The sequence below is a fragment of the Chelonoidis abingdonii genome, chromosome 1 (genome assembly GCF_003597395.2).
Source record: "Chelonoidis abingdonii isolate Lonesome George chromosome 1, CheloAbing_2.0, whole genome shotgun sequence".
NCBI classification, from domain to species: Eukaryota; Metazoa; Chordata; order Testudines; family Testudinidae; genus Chelonoidis; species Chelonoidis abingdonii.
Window position 1 is genome coordinate 156,066,146 of NC_133769.1, and position 15,879 is coordinate 156,082,024.

A 15,879-nucleotide genomic window follows, 5' to 3' on the forward strand; every position below is an offset into this window, starting at 1 on the left:
CATGCAGCACCGTGGGGTTTCTCTACATGATCTCACAACATATGCAGAGAAAACAGAGTGCTACCTGCTCTAGCAGTATATTGGGTCATGGGATCCTATGTATTATTTGTGTTTGCTTTGTATTATTTGCCAGATCATAAGTCCCATCGCCCAGCATTGTGTGTTCACCCAATGAAACCCTATTGTAGTGCATACATGTACAAAGGCAGCAGTAAAGTTATTGCAGGAAGTTTGAACTGGAATTTCCCAGGATCTGTGTGATTGAACACTATCAGCCTCAATGTTGCAGCGCTGCAGCTTTCTGCACATATTCCATGTGGCTCCTTGCTCCTCTCTCTCTGAGTACTAGTGCAGCATGGATGAATGGTTCACATTAGAAAATCCAGGCAACCAGGGGTTACGAGTGTAACAGCCCTTCTGGGGAGTTAAACCAGGGCTCAAAGTTGATTTTGCTTTGTCAGTGTTGATTGAAATATTACAGCATCCAGGAGGGGACTGAGAAAGCTCAGTGGGGAAACCAGTTACCCCAGTGAATGAATAACGTGACACTGAGGGGAGGCTTGCTCCCGACAGCTCCCAACTAGGCCTCCATGCTGCTCTTGCTTGCTGCAGCTCCTGTGGTTCAGTGGTTCACGGCATCTGTGAGCTAATGCCTCAGTAGCACTGACTGGCCAGGCGTGATGTGTGTGGCGTGAACCTCCTTATGGCTGTGGTTCCGAGTGCGGCCTGCATGGGGGCCATGAGATCATGAACGTGAGGCAGTGAGCAGAGCCATACACAGGCTGGGCACAAGCCTCTCTCCTGAATCCTGGACCCCTCTGCCATTGCAGCCCTGGCCCCACTCTCCAGAGCGATCACTCGCTCTGTATTTCCAAGCCCTTACCTGGTGCTTCCTGCCAGGTGACTTGTACCCAAGCAGGGAGCTGGTACAAAGCATTTGATCCAACCAAGTGTCTCTTTTCAAGCAATAATCAGTCAAAGGCTCAGATGCTGTGATAAAATACACAAATCTGTGCCGGGATTCATACCAGTCATGGCCCCTTGTTATCCAGTCCTGGGCCCTCCCATGCTATACCAATGCACTGCGTTCCTGACTTGTAGCCTCATCCACCGCTCCAGTCTGGCCTGAAGCCTTGCCTACCGCTTCACTCCTGGGTCTCCCCAGGTGCAGATCCACCTCACTCCTGCCCTGTAGCTCCTCCCTCTCCCACCATTATTCTAGCCCTGGGCCTCTCCTGAGAGAGCCCTGCCAGCTGCAATAGCCTGTACCCTACACTGCGGTGGCTTTTGTGGTGGAGCATGTGCACTAGTGATTAGACCATGATACTGCTATTACTCGTTTTCCTTCCCTGTTTAACCTATGCCAGACCCCAGATCTCCAAGGAGGCAGGCTCATGAATTAACCCCTGTGGGAACCCATTGTGTGTGTGTGTGGACCCTTGTGCATGTGAACCTTTTCTTAAGCAGCTCTCCCTGAGGACCAGCCCCTGGGAGGAGGGAGCAGGCCTGCCAGAGGGGAGGCTGAGCCTGCAGGAGACTGATTCCCTTTCCCCCTATCTCTCTGCGAGTCCCGGACAGGAGAAACTAAGAGCCTGGAAGAGTCAGAAGGGGCCATCACTGCTACTCCTCCAGTCACTCTGATGCTGAACAGAGGGAATGAAGCTCACCCTGGAAGCCCAGAAGAGCAACAGCAGCAGCTGCACCATTTACACTCGGCTCACAGCTTTGTGGTTCCCTTCCCAGCCACAAAGGTACTGGAAGCGGGGTGCTGCCACATTCCCTAGCTTGAAGTGGTTCCCAGCATATAAAGGGTTTGCAGTTGGGTTCAATGGCTCTCAGCACTCCCACTATACAAATTGCTCCAGCACTCCTGTCCAGCCATACAAATTAGAAGCTTCCCTTTTATAAAATCATAGATTTGTAGGACTGGAAAGGACCTTGAGAGGTCATCTAGTCCAGTCCCCTGCACTCATGGCAGGACTAAGTATTATCTAGACCATTCTTGACAAGCGTTCATCTAACGTGCTCTTAAAAATCTCCAATGATGGAGGTTCCACAACCTCCCTAGGCAATTTATTCCAGTGCTTAACCACCCTGACAGTTAGGAATTTTTTCCTAATGTCCAACCTAAACCTCCCTTGCTGCAATTTAAGCCCATTGCTTCTTGTCTTATCCTTAGAGGCTAATGAGAACAATTTACCTCCCTCCTCCTTGTAACAACCTTTTACGTATTTGAAAACTGTTACCATGACCTCTCTCAGTCTTCTCTTTTCCAGACTGAACGAGCCCAATTTTTTCAGTCTTCCCTCATAGGTCATGTTTTCTAGACCTTTAATCATTTTTGTTGCTCTTCTCTGGATTTTCTCCTATTTGTCCACATCTTTCCTGAAATGTGGGGCCCCAAACTAGACAGAATACTTCAGTTGAGGTCTAATCAGAGCGGAGTAGAGCGGAAGAATTACTTCTCGTGTCTTGCTTACAATACTCCTGCTAATACATCCCAGAATGATGTTTGCTTTTTTTGCAGCAGTGTTACACTGTTGACTCATATTTAGCTTGTGGTCCACTATGACCCCCAGATCCCTCTCCATAGTTCTCCTTCCTAGGCAGTCATTTCCCATTTTGTGTGCGTGCAACTAATTGTTCCTTCCTAAGTGGAGAACTTTGCATTTATCCTTACTGAATTTCATCCTATTTACTTCAGACCATTTCTTCAGCTTGTCCAGATCATTTTGAATTTTAATCCCATCCTCCAAACCACTTGCAACCCCTGCCAGCTTGGTATCATCTGCAAACTTGATAAATGTACTCTCTATGCTATTATCTAAATCACTGATGAAACTATTGAACAGAACCAGACCCAGAATTGATCCTTGCAGGACCCCACTCATTATGCCCTTCCAGCATGACTGTGAACCACTGATAGCTACTCTCTGGGAACGGTTTCCCAACCAGTTTTGCACCCACTTTATAGTAGCTCTATCTAGGTAGCATTTCCCTAATTTGTTTATGAGAAGATCATGTGAGATAGTATCAAAAGCTTTACTAAAGTCAAGATATACCACGCCTACCACTTCCCCCCATCCACAAGGCTTGTTACCCTGTCAAAGAAAGCTATCAGGTTGGTTTGACAGGATTTGTTCTTGACAAATCCATGCTGATTGTTACTTATCATCTTATTATCTTCTAGATGTTTGCAAATTGATTGCTGAATTATTTGCTCCATTGTCTTTCCAGGTACAGAAGTTAAGATGACTGCTCTGTAATTCCCCAGATGTCCTTATTTCCCTTTTTATAGATAGGCACTGTATTTGCCCTTTTCCAGTCTTCTGGAATCTCTCCCATCTTCCATGAGTTGTCAAAGATAAAAAGAGACCCAAGGCCCTGTGGTATTGGTCACGCTCACCCAGGGGCCAGCAGGCTTTGCAGGCCCACTACCCTATGCACCCCTCCCCCTGTACTTTTTCTCCACTGGGTCAGTTCTTCTCCTTCCTGGAGAGCAGAGTGGGTAGGAGAGAGCCATACCACTCCGACGACAGCCAGGCAAATGACCACGGCGAAGGAGGCATAAGCAGAGTAAGCACTGGCATTGATGTCAGGGTGGCGGGTCTGGTAAAGCTTGAGCATGCAGAGTCCTGCAATCATGTACATGAAGGAGGTGTCTGTGAAAAGAAGAGAACAGAGAGAATGAAGACAAATAGGGTTTTTCCTTACTCACTGCCCAGGGGACTGGGATGGCTTTTCAGAGAGTCTGTAAATCAGGGCCGAGCCCATGGGCCAGACCCTTGGCTGGCAGGTATAGCTCCCTGGAGCTCTGCCAATTTGCTCTGGCAGTTCTCCAATTTGCACTGTGAGCTCCCCAGGTGCTGTGAACCAATGCAGAATAAGAATTAAGTGCTTGGAACATGCCAGTGCAACATAGGGCCACATGGGATTACTGCTGGGAACAGACAAACTGACCTACAGGAAGACAGTTTCCAGCCTGGTGGGGCTGAGGTCCACATGTTAGATAAATGGGCCACTGAATCTTCTGGGGGTGGGTAATCAGGAGCTGTCAGGGCCTCAGAGGCAAACAATTTAGGCCTTGTCTATGCTACCTTTGAACGCTGAGTGCCAGAATTGAGGGGAATCACGGTTCTTGCCAGCAGAGTGCTAACACAGTCACCTGGACAGCATATCATCAACTGGAGTACAAAAAACACATCATTCACTAACTGGTCCCTGCACACCCAACAAGTGAGCAAGCTCAGAAGAGGTCTGCAGGCCTAGCATCCCAGGGGATGCCAAAGTTCCACTTGGCTGATCTGCTTCAAACCTGAATAGGTGAAACCTGAGCCCTTTTTCCCCATAAATTTCTCTATTGGCTGGGGTTCTCCACTTACCAAACTGGAAATTAGAGTAGTTGGGGCAGACATGGTAACAAGCACTGAGAACCCCTTCCATCATCAAAGCAATGCCCATGGCATAGAAGAGACCAAAGTGTTTGGGGATTCCATATTCCTGGAAGAGGAGGAGGGAAGAGAACACAAGGGACATAATGTCATATCCTCTCTAATCAGAGTTTACATTCCTATGGAGCTCAAACTACATTTTACACACACTCCCACTCCAATGAAGGGTAGCCACCTTTGGAGTGTCTATGGCACACAACAGCACACTGCTAAGCTACTTAGCAGTCTAAGACCCAGCCAGATGGAACTGCAGGGAGGGTTGAGGGGGCAGAATGCAGCTAATCACAGGGGAATTTGTCAGTATCCTGATACTGAAAAAACCCAGCCCAGATTCCCCACTCCCCTGCCCCTTGTGTGGGGATTTACACCTGAGCAAATGGAGCACACCACTATGTAAGGCACTATCACGTCAGACGAGTAGAATTTTACACCCGTTTTCCACAGATGCAAATGAGAACACAGGTGGAAGGCAGTGGGGAATTGAGCCCCCAGCCCTTCTGAGAAGAGATCTTTGCCAGGACCCAGTTTAGGACTCCTTTGAAAGTCCAGGAACACAGATCTGCTACACCAGTGTCTCTCAAACTTTTGTACTGGTGACCCCTTTCACATAGCAAGCTGTCGAGTGTGACTCCCCCTCCCTTATAAATTAAAAACACTTTTAAATATATTTAATACAAAAATGCTGAATTCAAAACAGGATCTGGGGTGGGAGCTGACAGCTCGCGACCTCCATGTAATAACCTCATGATCCCCTCAGGGGTCCCGACTCCCAGTTGAGAACCCCTGCCCTACACCAAACAGGGGTACTTGTTTAAAACTGAATTGGAGGAACAGCGCCACCTACTGAAGCATCAATGCCATTGCCGGCAGTACTTACAGCCTCTAATGTCACCCATGCACATACTGGGCAGACACAACACCTCTTTGCTGAGATCTGAGAAGACCAGAGTTGGAAGCAGTGCTTAATTTGTAACGAAAGAGATGCTAGGCCTCAAGCAATTTTTTTTACATTCATAACTGAAGCAGCAAGCTCAGAGGTGCCGGGGCTATGAACTGCCAAGCCTAGAGGTGCCAGGGCTCAGTCTGGGCACAAATTAAGCACTGGTTTGTTCCTAGTTCTATGGTTAAAATAAGCTTCCTGTTCAGTGCAGCTCAAGCAGAGCTAGCCGAGTTCCTGTGGAATAAAACGGACTTGTCTCCACCTCCTTACAAAGGAGCGGAGCGGTTTGAGTCTCCCCCTGTGGCTTTGTGCTCTTCTCAGGGGATGTTCTGGACTTCTAAAAAAATACCCTGTGGTAAACAGGAGGAGAGGTTCTCCATCCAAAGCGGATTGCTCAGAACTCCTCAGTCCCTTTGTCAGGGCCGAGAGCAGGCTCTCATTCATGCTGCATTAATGCTCCATGGAGTGACGTGTTTGACACCCGGACGCCATACAGTGATGGCCACATTACAAATCCAAAGCTTGGTCTTTGTCCGGGGACTATCCCTCAAGCACCCCTCCTCTCACTATCCCCAGGGCGCTAACTAGAACAATGGCTCTACCTCATTTCCTTCCCTGGAGGGCACTGAGAACATCCAGCTCGGATGTTGGCAGCCATGGCAGCTGCCTGAAAGGCGGTAACATTTCACCACAGCAGTACCCATGTGGAACGCGCAGCTACAACGAGCACAGAGCCAGCGCGCACCTCAGAATGCAGCTGCGCCCCGACGAGGGGTTCACTGTCCTCTGTCCATGCAGACCCAGCAAGGAGTCCAATCACAGGGCTCTCTCTGCTCACTGCAGAGGCAGAGAGCCTCCTCCCCTGCCAAGGCTGAGCAGGGGCACATTCCGTACCAGCGTGTAGGTGTCTTTGGCTTCCAGCGAATGGCGGTGGAGAATGTCTCTGCGCAACACAATCAACAGGAAGAGGAAGCCCAGCAGCACGTGGCCCACGTTGCTCAGGACATTGTTGAAAGCGCTGCAGGGAAGAGGATTCCCCCGAGAGTTAAGGGATTTGTGGGGCAAGAGTACATATTTTAAACATCCCAGAGGACATCTTCCCACAACCAAGGTGATCCACCCCGGCAGTAAATCCATTAATCTTAATGCCAGAAACGCCCATTGTGATCCCCTGGTCTGCTCCCCTGCACGACACAGGCCACAGAACATCATCCAAATTAAACTAAGCTAAGGGTAAAAGGCCAGTGGAAAGGTTTGGTTTGGCAGGGCGAAGGGTCCCACCGCTAAGCAGTCAAAGACTTCGGCAGAGCTCTACAAACAGGTTGATTTTACATGCTGAACAAGCGGCAACACCCAGGTACAGCAGATTCAGCTTGGCTTAATGCTGGACTCCTAAGCCTCAGAGCACTTCTGCACTGCTGTTTGAAATGGATCATTTCTCTGGATGAAAGATCTGATCTGTACTCCTTCGTACAGTCACTGCTCACTGGCATGCATGTGAAAAGGTCTGAAAAATGACTTTAGCTGCAATTTGGTGGGTTTCCCCTGCATGCCCCTGGGTGTCTCTCTCATATAACTCAGTGGAAAGCCACCCCAGCACAGGACCGGCGCTAGGGGTTTGAGGACAGCAATTTTCGCCGCCCCGTGCGCTGGTCCCGCGGCTCCGGTGGAGCTGCCGCAGTGGTGCCTGCGGAGGGTCTGGTGCTCCGCGGCTCCGGTGGAGCTGCTGCAGTCATGCCTGCGGGCGGTCCACTGGAGCTGCGCGAGCAGCCAACCGTCCGCAGGCATGACTGCGGCAGCTCCACCGGAGCCACGGACCAAAGGACCCTTCGCAGGAATGACTGTGGCAGCTCCACTGGAGCCACCTGCCGCCCTCCCGGCAAAATGCCGCCCCCCGAATAATCCTGGCACCCTAGGTGATTGCCTAGGCTGCCTAAATGGTAGCGCTGGCCCTGCACTTCACGCAGCAGTGGTATAATTGCCACCATCTGGCCTTTCAGATGCATCCAAACTCTGAATCTTTGGGGTTTCCCTGTCACTGGGTTTATATTGTATAGAATTCTGCTCTACTGATGCTGGGGTTTGCTTCGGTATGCTTCTGCACACCTGCATCTTCATGACAGTGTTTGTTGGTTACACACACCTATATTTTATCTTAATTTAGTTCTTTGTGGCAGGGACTATGTATTTGTATAGCACCNCAAGAGGATCAATCTTAAGTCCAAGTGATCCAGGCAGCGAATGGATTCAAAAGGTTCACTTACCTCAAGACCCCCAGAGGATGAGCACAGAGGAAGTTATAGTAGCAGATATCCTGGTTACCAGTTACGTTCACCACCTGCAGAGTGGAAGGGGAACTGGTGTTAGAGCTGGGGTGAAGTGCAGTGTGCACAAGCTAAGGAGGAGGGTAAAGTGAACCTGATCAGCATAGAATTAGCATTTCATAGCAGTATCCAACCACCCACCACGGTCTGCAACCTAGCCTAGTGTTGTGCCCAGAAAACTGCCTGTCACAATCCACTCACAGTTAACAGACGTGTCTTGGACTGAGTGTCCCTGTCACACTGAAGCCTTGAGATAGAATTCAAGGCACTTACAACACACACACAGGCCTGGCTCTTGAAAACCCCTCTTGTCCTGCTGGATGTGTGTCTTTTAAAGAAACACAGGATGAATTTTAAAGAGCCAGGGCTGTAGCACAGAGGTGTCTGTACCTTTCTGACCACAGGGGGGAGCTTCCCAAGGGTTTCCATCCCTCACTAGCCCAGCTTCAGCTGCCAACCCATGCATCAGACAGGGCCTCAGGGGCCATCTGATGAATCCAGGCTTCCAGTCTATAGCATTTACTTTCCTTTATTGTTTTTAATTTGCCTGGTTTATGCACTTTGGGCCATGTGGCAGGTAAGTTTGGACACAGGTACGGCTGTATTTAGAGTTACTGCCTTGTGGCTGGATCGAGACAATAGTGCCTCAAAAATATACTTGGGGGAGCGAATCAGGACTGCTTCTCCCAGTCACTGGAACAAAGGAATGGTCAGCCTCAAGACAGGAGATGGAGCTTTCTCAGTGACTGGTCAACGAAGGTGGAACCAGGGACGGCTTTAGGCTGATTCAGCCGATTCCCTGGAATCGGGCCCCGCGCCTAAGAGGGCCCCACGCCTTAGGCCTCTTTTAAATTTTTTTTTTTTTTTTTTTTTTTTTTTTTTTTTACTTCTGCAGTGAGGTTGTCAGGGTTTCCATGGCCCGGCTCCCTGACAAGCGCGGCGGAGCGTGGCTGCCACAGCCCTGCTTCCCACTGGAGCCCGCGTAGCGGTCCAAATGCCCGCAGCCCCGGCTGGAGCCGCCGGCAAGCTGCGCCACGCGCCCATTTCTCCGGCTGGAGTGCAGCAGCTGCCTGCGCCTGGCCGGGCATCGGCAGTGCCTGCTTCCCGGCTGAGAGCCCTGGGCGGGCACGGCAAGCTCCTGCACCATCGTCTCCGGCTGGAGCCTGCCTTTAAATGCGCCCCAAGCCCTGGACTAGTGGTGTAGGGGGCTCGGGGAGCGTATTTTAAAGGGCAGGGCTCCAACTGTCCTCTGCTACCTTTGTCCCTTTAAAACCGGCTGGGCCCGCACCCGCCCCCCATGTATTCTTCAGGGTCCTGTGGCTATTTAAAAGGTCCGGCGTGCGAAGGAGAGGGAGCATCCGGGCTTATAATACACCCCGAAGCCTGGATAATGGGAAGGCTTGGGGGGGCATATATTACAAGGGCCGGGGCTCCAGCTGCCTTCGCTGACCCCTGCCTGCCCGCCCGCCCTGCCCCCCGCCTACAGCCAGCTGTGGCTCCTGTGCCAAGCCAGCCCTGCAGTCTTCAGCCACCCCTGCACACACCCCTGTGGCCTGCCCAAAGCAGCCTAGCCCCCCCACGCCTGCGCACAGCCCTGCACACATTGCCCTCGCCCTGCCCACCCAGCCCACCTCTGCCTGTCTCAGCCAACCTGCTGCACCCCCTGCCTGAAACCAGACAGTTCACACTCTCTCTGTTCCATTCCATCCCAACCTGCTGATCCCTGCGGCCCTGCCTGAGGCCAGCCACCCCACACCCGCTGTCTCAGCCAGCCTGTACCTTTGCCTGCTGGCTAGAGCCTACTCCAGTCAGCCCTTGCCTGCTCCAGCAGCCCCAGTGTCACTGCTGCCATGCAGGTTCCAGGGCAGTAACCCTGCACACTGCTTCAATGAGGGGGGCAGGGAGCAGCTGGGACTCACACATGTGCACACCCCCAGGGACTGGCAGGGACCCACACATGTGAAATGACGGTCATTAATAAGCAATCAACAGCATATATGATGCAATGTACATAATATATAATTGTATTATTTATATAGTTATGGGAAGCAAATAATACAAGAAAGAAATGAAAGGTTTTTTTTCCCTTTAGTCATCCCTGCCAGGGCCCTGCCGAAAATGTTTGAATTGGGCCCCGCGCTTCCTAAAGCCGGCCCTGGGTGGAACTGGCTCCTGAAACACGTCAGGATGGTGACAATGAACCTCAGTGAAAAAACACACTTCTCACCAATTGCACAATACCACAGAGAAGAGTGAGCATGGGTGGCAGGTATAATAGGCCTGAGGAGGCTAAGCCACCCCTAAGCCAAGCCCTGGCCCTTCCACACTCCACCAAGCTGGCGGGAGCTGGCTGGAGGCCAATAGGCAGCTGGGGCTGGCAGGTGACTCAGCGCTGGGGCTCCTCCGGCCACCGATAGATGGTGGGTAGTGGCGGGGCTGCGAGGCTAGCCTCCCCAAAGGGAGGTTCATGTGCTGCCCATGAGAGAGAGAGTGCATGCAAGAACACTGAGAGGAACAGGGAGAGAGACACACAGATCTGTGTGGGCACTTCATAGCACTGGGAGGCACTCAAATGTCATGGTGCGGGCCAGCTAAGATAATACAGTCCTTGAGTAAGGACTGACACAAACAGGATTTGGCCAAACGGGGATCCCCATCCCCCTCAAAGCAAACCAACCGACAAGAGGCTCATGCTGGTGGGGCTGGAAGACTTGCTGAGTTCACCATTTGCAATGCTGACACCTAGTGTGGCATTTCAGTTGTCCCGCCAGGATATGGATGTTCTGCCAGGAGCTCGCAGTGGATTTGAACTGGCTAGATGCAGGAAACACCATGGGGGGTGGGGTCGCAAATGACAGCAGTTAGAAGCATTCAGACTCTAACCCAGACAGTGCTGGACTCTGGGGTTACCTGCATTGCTGAACCTCAAAGAGCATTAGGGGAAGAACAGAAGAGGGTCAAGCCAAGGGCAAAGCCAAGGAGCACTCACGGTTTGGTATGTGATGACCAGCTGGATCACAGGCAGTGCATAGAACACGGCGATTGTGATGATGTTCCTGCAGAGGGAGAGTGCAGCAGTTACCACAGCAATGCAGCCATCCGCATGCACGAGAACAGAGAGTCTGAGCTCTTCCACCCAGTTTCCCCCAGCCTCTCACTGGCTCTTTCCCTTTAAGAAGAGTGGTGTCTGGTGGGGAGAGCAGTGGACCCTGGCAGATCTACCCTGGCTTGCTGTGTACCCCTCGCCCCATGTGTAAAATGGAGATAACAATACACCTACCTCCCAGGGGAGCAGGAGGAGTAACAGAGATTCCCGGGTGCAAGGCAATGGAGGGAGCCAAAGCTGTCACATGGTTATGTTCCACAGAGGCATGTAGGCAAGTGGTTGCTCTGTGCCCCTTTAAAGCGTTCAGGATGAAGACCCACGGTGCTCACTGAGATAGTGCCTGACCTCATGGTATATATTCTCCCAGGGCTCTTAACAAACCCCTTCCCCCAGCCCTGCAGCTGTTCCTGGAGCTGAGGTGTAACTCACGGACAGAAAGAAGTGTTTCATATCACATCTCTCAACATCAGAAGCATGCACTGCAGCCAATAGTCACACTGCCCTCTCACCAAGCCAGCGCCTCTGCTGCTGTCCAACTAACCCCCAGCTAACAGCCCTTTAATATATATATATTAAAAGTTTCAGGTCTTAGGGGTGGGCATAAATGGAGATTTGCAGACGGTTAGGCACATGGAGCTGCAGGGTCTGGGCCAGAGTCAAATATTTATGCTAGTAGGTGAAATTTGGTGTGATCCAATGAAGCACAGATGAAAGGTCCCATACGCAGCATGAATATGCTCAGCAGTCCATGCATACAGATGGTCCCAAGCCCTTGTGTTCACTCCTAAATACATGTGCACATGCCCATGCACACCACACACTCCAAATGCGTACACATGTACATCCAACCGACCAGTACTCTAGCCGGAAGCTTAGAGTGGGTCCTAAAAAATGTGTGTGCACCTCTAAGTGGACCCCCAAATGAGGGATCCAGGAACTCAATTTGAAGGCCCACATTTGAAGACAGCCCAGATTTAGGGACCGAAGCTCATCTGTCTGTCCTTTACTTACCAGAAATAAATTTTGTACTTTTTGCTGACGATTCGCCGATCCTTTCTGGACAAGTCTGACAGATAGAGGAACATCTGCAATATAACACAATACAAAGGAGAGAAAAGGAGAATTCATGAAGGAGAAGGAAACCTTTAGAAAGCCTGAATGCATTTGGATGATCCAAGTGGATGGGTAAAGCGCGTCCTTTCCCTACAGTAACTCTTGCGATTCTCTGAGGAAGAATGCCCAGAACAGCCCTGAATAAAAGTTCAGAAATTCTCTCTGGAACTAAGATGACAAAACAAAGAACTTTAAAAGTTGCTATTAGTAGAATTACTTTCCAGTAAGACACCATTCAAACCAAGTTCTGTGTGGAGACAGATCATGGGTCAATTCGTCCCTGCTGTAACAATGGATGTATTCAACAGAGTTGCCCCAGAGATTAATTTGACCAATTGTAAGTATTGAGGACAAGAAGAGATGGTACATAGGTTCACTTGGCTCCTTGTCTTTTCTGCATCCCCTGTTGGTGTTCCCCATCCCCATTCTCTATGACTATGGCTCTCTTAAGGTCTCAGTATCCACCACCAGCCGTTTGCTTTCTTCCACCATCCCTTCAGCCCCTTCATTTGTTTTCCAGCCTTCTAGGTTGCACCATCCTCCACCAAAGCAGCATCTCTCCAGTTTCCTAAACCATGCTGTTCATTTTAGCCTTTAATAGCACTGGTTTTCTATCAGACTTCTGGGAAAACTTTCTGGGCCTTGGAGGATTATTATATACATTAATCAGATGAAGGCCATTAATCTGCCCTTGAAAGAGCACAGTTAAAAAGAGAGATGTGACCAGCAATAATGGCTGGAATCACAGAGCTGACCCCACCACGCAGTGCTTAGCACAAGGACGCGACACCAGCCATACCTTAGTGCGGATGACATTCTTATCACTTTCAATTTCGGGCATGGTGTCAAAATCGCTTTCTTCCTCCACAGAGCTGTCTGTGTCAGAACCATGTGGGTGCCCACGCTCTGGGGATGATAACTGCCGGCCACCACTGGAGCTTGACTCATCTGGAAATGAGGCAGGAAGGTTCATGGTAAAGGGTAAATCCCTCTGTACACAGAAACAAGGGAGTGTTCACCATACCAGGAGCTTCTGATGGAGGAACGCAGCATACACAGACCAAGGAATAGGTTGGTAGATGGTTGTTGCCCTATGTGGGAATTCCCACAAGATTCTGATCTAGGCTACAGGAACACTGATCACTGCATACTCATAGTCCACCCCTCTGTTCTTCCTAGCATTTTCCCGCTTTCTCTCTTTCATTTCCATAATTTTCGCTACTTCCAACTAGCTGGGACCCTACGCCTGGTGTTAGCAATGGCCTCTGAGTACTGCCCTGAAGATAGAGTTTGCATGTCAAGCTTTTCTAAAAGAGGTTTTAAAACAAAAGACAGAAGAAAATTAAATCCTCCAACAAGGGGAGAGGGTCAGGCCCCAGCTGCTGTGTGTTTCCTGAAGCAGATGGGAACATGAATGGTCCCATGCATAGCATCACCAGCTTCGGGACCAGATGGCCTCACCTGTATCTTGTGTTGTGTTTGCCCAGGTTGTGTGCCAGCTCTTTGCCCACGTAGGCTCAGGGCAGCAGTGTGGATTGAGCATGCGGATTGTGGTGGTTGAAGAGACAGGGGAAAGTGATGTCAGCTCGCTCACTTGTTTGAGAGTCCTATGGGGCCTTTCTAAATTGTCCAGATAGTCTTAAGGGCAGAAAAAAAAAAACTGACTTGAGTAGGGAGTCTTGTGTCATGGATCTGGAGTTAAATCTGGGTCAGAATATATCCCAGAAGAAAGCCCTGACTCTACTCCACTTCCCAAACCCTCACGTTATTCCCATCACCAGATAAGCATCTGGTTCTGACTTTCTTTCCCAGCAGATATCACACATCTGCTGGTTGGAATCTGAGTACCATTTTAAGGGCGGGAGTGTGTGCTTAGTGCAGGAATGAGCCAGGGTAGCAATCACATTAAGCACCTGGAGCAGGAATTAAAAATTCTACACTGCTGCGTGAAAACAGAGCCACTCTCTTCCCTAACATCGGTTCAAAACCCTCAGGCTTCTAGGCCCCCTGGACCTGATCTACGCTACCATGCAGGAGACCCAGGCCCCTGTGTCTTGGTCCCGGAGCTGCAGAGCCTGGGCATTCTTGGAGAGAGCAGTATAGCATTTGGTTAGCACTCTCCCCTCCAAGGGAGCCTGGGCAGGCTCAGCAGGAAGGAACTCACAGCCCAGCTCCCTGTAGCCTTGATAGTGGCCAAAAAAAAAAAAAAAAAAAACCACAACAGGGAAAACTACCCTGGGGGAAGAGGAGCTGCCTAAAGCCATGGACTCCCTCCCCTCAGCCCACTCATTGCTCTGTGCTCCTCTCCTTCCCCACAAGCAGTGAGGTTATGTGGCCCCAGTCTCCTAATCAGCAGGCAGCCAGTGGGGCAGAGACTCCTCTGCAGACAATAGGAGATCTTGGGGCCATGGCAGAGGTCGGGGCCTTCTACCAGACTGGCTCCTTCCCCCAGAAGCAGTCGCCCAGGCAGCCCACGTGCTAGGAGGTGCCTGATGCTCAGGTTCCAGAGTGTTCCGTACCAATAGCTCCATAGCTGCTTCCCTCGGGGGTGCCAGTCGTGATGGGATGTGAGGTAGCCACAGTCCCGGATCCTGCAACAGATACAAACAAAGAGCCTTTGATCTGCTCAGACCCCATTTTAAGAAGAGAGAGACTTGATGGAGGAGGCTCCTCAGTGCAAAGAGAAGCCCCCAACCCACCCTACACCCCTGTCCTGTTTACTGTGAAACATAGGCCTCTGTCGCTGCCCACAGCACACATGACAAACCATAGCCCCCTTCTCTCCCCCTGCTCTCCGGCAGAGGATGCATCATAAACCACAAATCCCTGCCCTTCATTCCACTCAACATCAATCAGAAGTGCAGCAAAGCCCAGCCCCCTTCCCTGTTCCCGCCATACTCCAGCATTGCCAACTCCTGCAATTTTCGCATGAGTTCCATGAGATTTGGGGTGTTCTCAATGGCAATCATGAATTTCTGCCTTCAGTCTCACAACGTTTTGCCCTCACCCAAAATGGCAGCTAATTCCCATGACTATCACTGGAAAAGCCACACATGCCCTCAGCCCTCCATGTTCTTTTAGCCACAGTAGGTGAAAGCAAGCTGCTCCCAGCAAAGATGGCAACTATCTACCATCACTAGCACTGGGACAGCCTCCTAAGACTCAGAATCCACCCACATTCACTGAGTTGAGGCAGGGGAAGCTGCTCTTCAGATAACATCCTCATCTGACTTGGCTCTCCAGGTCTTCCTGAAACACATTATCAAAGCTGGCCAGCAAGCAAAGGGAGGGACGACCCAAGATTGCCAATATTAGCAAGGGGCAGAGGAAAACATAAGCAAGGAAATCTGTGAGGCTCTAAATCGTGAAGGAGCAATGACAAGTACAAGCCTAGTGTGGCAAACCCAGGACAAACGGCTACAAAGGGAGGGGTAGTAATTAGTCCCAGGGAGGTTAAAGGACCTCTCCCTATCCACTGAGGAGAGATAGCCATGGGGAAATAAGGTTCAGCTGGAAAAGGAGTTTCCAGGGAACTAATTAGGTTCAGCTGGCCCCAACTGCTGGAGACCTTTTTAAACCCTCCCTGGCATGGAAGCAGGGGGGAGAGTGAGAGAAGCTCCTAGCAAGTTAGGTGCAGCAAGGCACTGAACCCTCCCAGCAAGGGAGACTGCACCCTGTCCCCAGAAGGGGAGAAAAACAGCACAAGGGACAGGCTGAGGGAGGGATCAGCCAGACCCTGTGCGACCTGGAAGAATTTTGCTTTGCCCAAGCCTGTGTCTCCAAGGCTAAAAAGGACTGAGCCTGCTGAGGAGAAGCAGGTACTTTGCCACACTAGATTGTGAGCTTTTTTTGCCCCTCACTCATCTCATTTGGATACACATTATGCAGCTGAAACAACCCAGTGAAGCCACATATGGGCTGCAGCACCAATTTACACACAGCAAA

At 50.6% G+C, this 15,879-nt stretch overlaps 1 protein-coding gene across 2 annotated transcripts in view; it reads right to left on the bottom strand.

Annotated features, from left to right (window-relative positions):
- The window catches only part of SIDT1 (SID1 transmembrane family member 1), a 96,211-nt gene that overhangs the window by 12,845 nt on the left and 67,487 nt on the right, over positions 1-15,879 (bottom strand). For both annotated transcript variants that reach the window (XM_032773612.2, XM_032773610.2), the window contains exons 11-18: positions 14,454-14,525; positions 12,734-12,882; positions 11,833-11,906; positions 10,705-10,771; positions 7,656-7,729; positions 6,286-6,409; positions 4,383-4,500; positions 3,526-3,662 (exon numbers count right to left, since the gene is read on the bottom strand). In XM_032773612.2, the coding sequence (XP_032629503.1) occupies positions 3,526-3,662; positions 4,383-4,500; positions 6,286-6,409; positions 7,656-7,729; positions 10,705-10,771; positions 11,833-11,906; positions 12,734-12,882; positions 14,454-14,525 (815 nt within the window). The remainder of the gene's footprint in view (positions 1-3,525; positions 3,663-4,382; positions 4,501-6,285; positions 6,410-7,655; positions 7,730-10,704; positions 10,772-11,832; positions 11,907-12,733; positions 12,883-14,453; positions 14,526-15,879) is intronic.